General features: G+C 43.0%; 2 protein-coding genes across 2 annotated transcripts; both read left to right on the forward strand.

Moving 5' to 3' along the window:
- Nucleotides 1-5,211: 5,211 nt before the first annotated feature.
- On the forward strand, nt 5,212-5,505 carry PHALS_13485 (uncharacterized protein; the record flags this gene model as incomplete). The annotated part of the gene is made up of 2 exons (XM_024729255.1): nt 5,212-5,241; nt 5,314-5,505. 2 exons carry the CDS (start codon nt 5,212-5,214, stop codon nt 5,503-5,505), a joined length of 222 nt encoding a protein of 73 aa, XP_024579650.1.
- Nucleotides 5,506-8,906: 3,401 nt separating this feature from the next.
- PHALS_13486 (uncharacterized protein) lies at nt 8,907-9,141 on the forward strand (the record flags this gene model as incomplete). Its single annotated transcript, XM_024729256.1, has 2 exons — nt 8,907-8,958; nt 9,041-9,141. The coding sequence occupies 2 exons, from the start codon at nt 8,907-8,909 to the stop codon at nt 9,139-9,141; spliced, it is 153 nt and encodes a 50-aa protein (XP_024579651.1).
- Between the last annotated feature and the right edge of the window lie 465 nt (nt 9,142-9,606).

The raw sequence follows: 9,606 nt of genomic DNA on the forward strand, positions 1-9,606 counted from the left end.
GGCGATAATTTACGTGCTGGGATATTTTTTTTATTTTTTGAAAAGTTGGGATATTTTTTTTTATATATGGCAAAAGTTGGGGCACTTTTTTATTCTCTCTTTTTTTTATCTATGAAGATGATAGGACTCCGTAAAGGAGTGAAAGTCTCACATTAAGCCATAAATATGCTTTCATTAGAGGACGTAGTAAAATGAATGCGTTATCTACAAATGACTAAGGAACCAAATTCTGATAGCATAGAAACCTGATTAACAAGGTCCATTACAGATTAGATCCTATGCAAATTTTAACGCTGACTCTTTGAGTCGAAGGTATCTCACTGCAAGTTGCGCGGCAACCTGATGCGCTGAGTACAACTTGTAGTCGATTCCAAGTCCAAGTTATGGAGGGCACCAGCTGTGAGGCCACTAATGTTGAGCGTCCAGATTTTTGTGAGCTGTTGTAGAGGAAAGCACATACTGGATAAGAGTAGATGTGTAGCGGGGCTGCCGTAGCCCTTTGCACAGAGGAAGCTAAGCTAAGGTCACCGACCTTACGTTCTTTTAGAGAACCAGTACAAGGGTAGCGGATCACAATCCGCTACTTCTAAGTACTAAAGCCTTACTAAGGCAAACAAACACTTCTAATAAAAAAAGAAATTGTATTTAATTGTTTGTCCACCAATATCTAAAACCCTACGTATTCCAAATCAATTGCAAATTCGAATAATATAGCAAAACCTTATTAATATAGTAATATACATTACTATTGGCAGTCCTGCTTCTGCGAAATAGGAGAGCCACCTGGCCATCCTCTGCGAGAGGGCAGTGCGTAGTGACGCATGATAGTGTGGATCAAAAACGGCTTTGAGCCCAGCAAGCGCGCCCTGAACTTGACAATTGCATACTTCATCGCAAGTATTTTCTTGTCGAGATTTGGGTAGTTCCTCTGCGCAGCCTTTATCTGGCGGGACTCAAACGCGATCACCCGATCTCGCCACTAACTCCTGAAGGTTATCTGCGGTCGCTGAGAGGAAAAGCTCACGTAAAGCATCAATTGTTCTGGGTCGTGGCGATCGACGTCTCCAATAAAATTGCCTCCGCACTGCGTTGCTCACGGGCAAACAAACAGCTTTGTGCTCAGCCTCAATCGATACTCTTGTTTGCGTAAAAAAACTGTAGGGGCACTCAGATATTATTTTTGCAAGTTGGTAATAATCGTGGTATCATCTACTTACACAAACACAATTTAAATGCAGGAAATCCTTTAAGACCTTCTGCATTTTGTTCTGGAAGTGCATTGGTGAATCAGTAGCCCTTTGTGGCAATCAGAATGGCGTGTTATCGTATCGTTCACAACTAAGGTGAATATTTCACAGGATACTATATAGTATATTAACCTTTGAAGAGGTCGGACTTCGCGAAGTACACTGCGCCTTTAACCTTCCCAATCGGCGTCAAGCTGGGTGGCAGAGAACAGTGACATCCGATTATTTTGCGCTGTAGCTGTTTGATTCACACCGCGGTCCTGCAGAACCTAATTTCACGACAGATTTACTCATTCTCGAGGTAAGCTCGTCACGTCGGATGCGAAGAACTCTATTTAAACTAATGGATTCGGTGCTGGAGTGTATGAGAACACATGCACTCTTCGCCTATACCGACAGATGTATCTGCAACGCTGGTATGTGAGTTACTTTGGTGGGAGGATAGCCAAAGGTATATCCAGCAGAGACTAAGGCAATTCACTTCTATTCCAAATAAGTTTAAGAAAGTAGCTTTGCTTGCCATCTCCTTGATCACGTATGTTGTAAAATATTGCGGTATTTATTGGATCTCCACCGACTCCATAAAAAGGATGTCACATTGCGCTTGAATGTGCTAGAAGAATCAGATTAAAAGCCTGGGAGTTTATGTATGTTTGAACGGGATCAGCCTGTGGCAAAGTTTGGCTATGGCTTACGCAAGCAGATGCCAATTGGCATGGACGCGTGATCACGTGAGACGCTCGCCAGTTTAAAGCGGCCGTCAATTACCTCACTGGAAATGGCAAGGAACTAATTACATTGAAATCTTCTTTTGTTAAGTCATGAAAGCACTTGTTTGGATCTGAACTGTCTGTGTTTTATACAGATATGCGCTGTTGTGCAGTACGACATCGTCACAAAATAACTCACGGGAATGAAATTATATTTATTCGTTCGCCTCGTATATCGCATCCGTAATGTATATGGCGGGTAGTGCAGCAGCAAATGCACTCTCGTTTTGCTCCAACTATGATTTGCTGCAGGTCACATTTGTGATGTTACTAGTAAATAGTAGCATTAAAAATCGCAACATATGCTGCAGTGCTGACAACACTAAGAACCAAGGTGTTTGATACCTCACGTGATGCTTTATCAAAGCGCGTCGATGCAGGCCTGTACCGGTGTGCCGTATTCCAAGGCTTGCTGTTCACAGCTCTGATCTATATGAAACTCGGTATACAGTAGTTTCACACAATGATAACCTCATGTATCATATACGAGACGAGTGATATTCTTTTTGGTGACCATTTTGGAAGAGAAAGAGGTCCTGCCAGTAAAGAGCAACGTATTGGCAGCTCATCGTGTGCAAGTGGGTAAGAATATTATCGCGCACATCTGAAATGCGTGAGCGGATACAGTCGTGGCGACTGCTTTCACCAGCGTGACGGTTCCGGCAGAGGATTGGCAGCCCAACAATACTAATATTTTGGTCCTTTATAATTCGACATTGTGGTCCTTGTGGACTGTCTGAACAAAATGGCTCGTCTTGCTATTGCCAGCGATACTGATATTGTTGAGGATATAGATAAGCTTTAACAGACTGTTCCGCCGACATAATCTTCCAATAGCCATTGTATATCAAATGTGAACCATGCTACACTGCAAGGTCTAATGAGCATTTAGCAAAATGCTAGGCGCCAAATTGGTTACTCCAACCGCGCACCTTCCGGTCCTACTTAGAGCGTAAAGCGCGTCGTTGAGATATTTCTGAAGCCCGCAGTGCTTGGACAGATTGATTTGTCGTAAAAAACTGAGAACGCTGTCACAAGCTCTGTCAAAATTTCCTTAGCCATATGGATAAACCGCCGAGTGTGAAAGGAGCCGTTAATCGTAATCAACCTTTACCGATAGTATTTGTTGTGGGGCAACCGTGTTTTTATCACAACTGGTCTGTCTACGCAAGCGGTGTCTGCGGTCTATAAGACTTAGCTGGGACCGTGCAATCAGAACGCTCACAAGTCAGTTGTAGTCTCAAACAACTAGTTATAGTTATCATGAACACTACGTCAGAGATCGCCGGGCGGGCGGACGAAAAGAGGTTACGTGTCATTATCAGTCAAACAATGCGTTTACCTCAGCGGAATTATTCACAGCCAAAACGTTGATCGTACTTCAGTACCCACGGGTAACAACTAAGGCGCATTCGTAAAAATCAGTGCATTGTGACATTTAATTGCGTCAAGAGTTGAGCAAAGATGAATTATTTCGCCCATGAGATGATGAAGCTGCGTGTCAGTGCACGGAGTTGATTTATTGTACATTAGACACTTGCAGAACGACCTAAAAGCTTAACGCCCTAGGCTAGAGCTCGTTGTCTCTCACAGCTAAAGCGGCTTGTGAGCGATGGCACAAATTATAAGCAAGAAACTTAAACACAACCGGTGTTGTGGCTTTACTGACTGGCCAGCTGCACGGTTTGTTGAAAAGTTGACGCCAATGGTCGCTCAGCGGGCATTGATGTAAAGTCAGGCATCACCAAGTAGGCCTTACTTAGATCATAGGTACTGTGGATGGCGAAGTAGCAAACAGCAGAAGAAAGACCAACGATTAAATATGAGATATGCGTTACAGCTGTTCAAGACAAAAAATACCTAGGTCGCAAAAAAGACGTGGGAGCTTAAGCTCAGTCGCTATGACATCTACCAGCATGAATAATGACGACGTGGTTACGATGTTTTATCGTTGTGAAGTCCCATATATATAAATTTATCGACGGAAATAAACAAAAGGGTATCCCGTCAAAAAGTCTCTCCTCAAGATGGCACTTTACAAAAGTAGTGTTCACAAATTTGATGCAGAAAGCAGGTCTCGAGCCGATTTTGTATCTAATGCGTTTACGTCAGAAAATGGAGGAACTTAAAATTTATCTCTTTCTGCATAGGAGTCATGATGTTCTTTAAATCGATCAAGGCTGGGCCCGAGGCCAAAAGAAAATTCTTTGACTGATTTTAGTATTGAGAGATTGGTGAGCTGTCACCTATTCTGCCATTGGAAAGTGGTTAGACGTTGATCATTCACACAGCAGCAACGGAATGTGCAAATAAACACGCTAAGTTTGTGGTTGCATCTGTGTGAATATATGACACATTTATCATTATATTCCAAAGCGTTGTAGAAAAATCTTGTTGATATTCTATGCACTTCAGATGAGTACAATCAAATCAATGTAGCAAAAGCCCAGCTGATTTCTTATGCACTGTGAAGCCAAATTGCAAAGCAGTGTTAACCACGTTGCTTTCTGTCAAATTTGGCACTTTCTCACGATCAAACAATTCTGGGCTTTGTGTTGACTATCACACTCACATTGACGACTCATATTTGTACAAATAGAAGACCTGTCTCACTTTGCTTTATGACCAATCCCTGGCTCAAGTGGTTTGTAGCTTGGCCAGGGACCGGAAGGTTCCTAGTTCGATACCCCCACATCGGAGATAAGTCACTAAATTGGACGAGCAATCCCACCCCTGTGGTGTGACCGCTCAGCCAATCCGCACCCAATCAGGTGTGTGATATTAAGGCTGGAGGAGGTCCTGCTGACCGAAAATGCCCAGTTGGATACGGAACCCGGCCCCGATATGGGTCGGATAGCTACTAGTTTCCCGCGCGAGAGAAAGCTAAAACCTAGCGTGTGGGTTTCGGTTGCTTAAACTCTCACTTAGCTTTATGGCGTTCTTAAAAATTGGCTTCAGGAACAGTTCAAGCCACATGCAGAGGACACGACAGCCTGGCGTCTAACAGTTAGAACAAATACAGCATTCTACAGCAGATTTTTTGCTATAAATCTCAAACTATACTTCTGGACTTTTAATAAGAGGAAGTGGATCGCCGCGCCAACGAAGTGGGCGACCCCTGCGTGAGACGTGGACTCACGGCTATAAGCCGACGAAGACCAAGACGAAGACATGACGAAGATGTTGATGCCATCATGACTGATCCCAAACCGATGTACGAACCAGTGTTGTCGCTGAGTCTCACAAGATAATACCGATTATTCTTGATCCAGTGGCGCTTAACGCAAAAGGTATAGGGTGAAGATCCAGACTTGGTGATCAATCACGAACGAGGACTAAGCCAGCACGGTTCCATCTGTCAATTGCGACGTCTACTGGCGATTACTCGAGCTTCTCGCTCAATTTTGCGTTTCACTAACGTTTGTCTGATGATCGACCCAATGATCCTGGCTGAGTCTGAAAGGAGATGCAGTACGCTAGCTGGATGAGTCTCAAACTTATAGAAAGTGCTCAAGAAGACGTTAAAGACAAGTCTCAAGAATGAAGCCACGTACGCACGCGTTTTCACCTACTACCCTTTTCCTTGACGAGCTCATTAAAGAGAAAGGTTAAAGGGTGTAAAAGGGTCAGACGCAGCATGAAACACCTACAATGAACGTTTGGTATTACGTTACAAGTATCTGCGTGTAGACGTGCCGTTAAAGATTCTCCGTATCGACATTGAGTGACGTGCGTAGCTGCAGGCCGATATCATTCGATGACTATACCATGTACTAAGTGACGATCAAACCCAATCAAGGCCAAGTCTCTCTTGAAATGTAGTGGAGGAGCTAGAGTGCGTTGTACGCAACTAATAGAGTCGCTCAGCATGTGCGGTGTTTTCAAATCGCACACAAGGTCTAAAGAAGGAGGTGAACCTGCGGCCGATCAATAGATATTTTTCACATCAGCGGCTGAAGAATATAACCAACCATTGAGCGATAACCGCAGACCATAGCACGCTTATTGTAGAAATCGTCGAGTGCTGTTGCTTCAGCTGAGTCAAAGAGTGCACAGTTTACCAATGCCGTAACCGTTTCGTGACATAAGAAAGTCGACGTCGAGTGAAGTGATATACTGTCTTACCAAAAGAGCTGCGTGCTTCACACGATATAAGGTTTCAATGACGTCACAAGAATCCTGGTAAGAACCATTGCAGGTCACGCAATGTTTGGATCCTCGAATAAAGTCAATTTCAAAACATACTTCCTTTTTGAAGAATCTAAGCGCTTTATGCGTTATGCCTTTCTAACGTCCAGACTGATTCATAACAATATGACTAGCTCAGTTAATTTTCTCGAATCATCCGTACCAGTTTGGTCCCAACAACACTTCCGATTCTCTTGATATATTCCAGGAGGATGAATAATCGAGCTCTGAAGTGATCTTGCTGAATGTTATGAGGGGGGCCTTACCGTGCGACTATACCGTACCAAAGTTCACCAGTAGATAATCATTCTCGCCAATTTCACCTGCTCCACACGAGTTGGGTACTTCAAACGGTACTGCTGATTCTGCAGTACCATAAATCGTGGCATGTATGAGTTATTTGACTTAACTTCAGGCCCCGGCCCTTGAAACTCGGTATTCAACCTTGAAAATTTTTGTCAGGAGTCCGAACATTCAGGGACTTCCACTCCCCGGCGGGCCTGGAGCAGCGACAACAACTTGCAGCTGTTTCTTACCGTCCAACTAAAAAAGACCGCGAGTCAACTAATGTCTCATCATGAGGGCGTGACTTACTGCCGCTTCTGCCTTCTGATAATTGCTCCGGTAGCCTTGCAATACCGCAATACCGAAGCTATCAATCCCGGATAATCTTAAAACCTGAACAAAATTATTTGCATCTTCATGTGCGCGTCGACAAAGCTTTTATTTCATGACAGAGGTAAGGTCATGCTTGTCCAACGATCAACTAGGAGATAGGTGTGTGGCATCTAAGACTTAAACTTCAAAATGACATTGCTCGTGGCATTTCAACCGCACCGACCTTAAAACGAGATCGTTTCTAGAATCCCGTACAATCTTTAGGTTACGTTAGTTAGAATCGATACTTTTATTGTCAATTCTAACTAACGTAACCTAAAGATTTAATATAATATTGGACATTCTTACCAGTTTCTATGTCAAAAAGAGCACGGAGATTGTCCTGCAATAGCCTCCACGTGTTGTCTTCAATTTTTATCAACCAAGATTTGTATGAATTTTTTTTTTTAATCTATTAGGCACTTTCGCGGCCCTAAAAAACCGAGACATCAATTTCAGCATCTGTTAATTCAGAGCTGAAAGCTTAGCTTTTGGAATTGTTGAAAAGATCTGGGTATCATCGATATGATACAAAAGAGCGGAGTTGTTTCCCAATTAACCGATCTGCGCTTGTTAGATCCCTCGTTATACCGCAAGGAAGTGTCGGCCGCTCTTGCATGTAACCCGGTTTTTCGAATTTCTCAGCCGAACACTAAGGAACCTCACAAGGAGCGAATATTTGTACTCCCAGAGATGTGAAATTTGTGTGTCGCGGATATCCTTAACTAAGTAATCTCAAGCTTTCTTTTTTCTTTCTTGGCATAAATGAGTATATTGTCTAGGGTACGCTTGTAAGTTATTCATTTCCGGGTTTCTACCCTGCCCTTGCAGCACGGAATTTAAAATTCGCACTAAATGTGGTGCCAAACGCTTTCTCGAACAAAATAGGGTGATTGCGAAAGATTTTGTTGCGGTTTGTACTCACTCGAGGACCATCTACATCGAGGACAGCCGAAACTTTCTCTGGAAGTGGGTCTGACACCATCGCAGATACGATAGCTCGCAAAACCTGACGGTAATCTGCCCGTTCTCATTTCCCTTGACAGATGGGTAGAAATTTGAACGGATCGGTACGCCTGGTTAGGCGCTGCAATCATCCGTCACAAAATTTTTACCACAATTAGATTGTCTTTTTAACGAGGATTTACGGTGATTGCTATTCCCGTGTACGGACTTTGGACTTTACGACCGTGAAAGCAACGTGTACGGTACGCAAAAGCCTGGACACCCAGCATTACCGCGTCACGTTTAATACCATTTCTCTCCCACCTGCCCCAGATTGAGTTGGCCCTGGATGTGTCTCATCAAAGCATTCTCACAGCGGGTGTGCGCTTCCAAACGAGCAATCGCCACCTCCCGCTAATATGTCATCTCTTTCTTGATCGCATGTAAAGCTGATCAGTATGTATCGAAGGCTGGTGCTCAATCAATTTCTGTTCTATCTTCGCACAGGATACAGTCCGTTCACTATCTTACTGGGAAATTGAGTACAAAAGTTACTAAGTGCAACGACAATTCCGTCTGCTTTGCTTAAGAAATCAATTTCTTTAAGAGTTCGCGTCAACAAGTGCACAGAGGTTGGGCTTGACCAACATGCGGTGGAAGCGAGAGCATCAAAAGTATCTAGCTTCCTAGTTATCGTTGATATTTTTAAATACTTATTCTGCTTCTTGACTAATACTAAAAATGCACGTTACTATCAAAATAATTAAACTAGCTTTATTGTCTGACGTTTTGATCAATTCACGTGAAACACGGACCTCTGGTTTACAAAGATCTAACACATTTACAAATATTGATTTATCAAACGGTATAAATATTCAAAAACACGCCAAAGCGTAATGTGAATTTGATGCGATTGACCAGAACTGTATTTACTGCAATTGCATTTAATAAGTCACATGATTTTACAATACTTACCCTTTTGCGAGTTCAGCCACCCCCAACAATACTAGGTCATATTAACTTTAGTCATAAAACGAACAAATGTAAACCGCTTGGATGAGGTAACGACTCACAGTCGCAATTTTACCTGGTAACGAGAATGAAGTTTGGTACTGAAGTGCCCGGATTATCATGTTGCTTGTACCGCAAAGGTGTATTGACTTCTCGATCTCTTCTCCGCTACGTGCTGATATGACGCAAAAGACAACGTTGCATTAATCACGTTTTGAGTAGACGATTGGGTATATGAAGCAGCGTTTATGGTCAACGTATTACCACATGATTCGATACGACTATTTCTTCTTGATGACGACGATATATCGAAGTTAAAGTAAAGTGTACGTACCGGTACTGAGAAAGCACCACGAAAAATGTATCCATATTCTTCCCTGATGGTGAATTAATATAATTTCTGTGTAAATATTCCATGCAAAATTGGTGTACGTAGAATCCCGCTTAAATACGCCAATTGATCCGGAACGGTTTGTGCGCACTTAACTGGTAGGTGCGTACTTATACCTGTCATACTCTATTAGACCTCTTTCAGAGAGTATTATGGCTACCAGAGGCAGAGGGAAGCGTCTTAACGAGTTTCAGAGGTCTGGGATCATTGCTAAGTTGAGCAAATCAAACCCTCCGAGTAAACGAGGTTTGGCAAGAGAATATGGCGTCAGCGAAGGTGCAATCAGGAAGACCTGGGAGAACATGGAAACAATACAAAGTCGATGCAATTTAATGTCTAAGGAAGCCAGGACTCAAACGTATCGAGCATCTGTTGGTCGATTTTCGCAAGTCGAAGA

Source organism: Plasmopara halstedii (assembly GCF_900000015.1).
Source record: "Plasmopara halstedii genome assembly, contig: Scaffold_658, whole genome shotgun sequence".
NCBI classification, from domain to species: Eukaryota; Oomycota; class Peronosporomycetes; order Peronosporales; family Peronosporaceae; genus Plasmopara; species Plasmopara halstedii.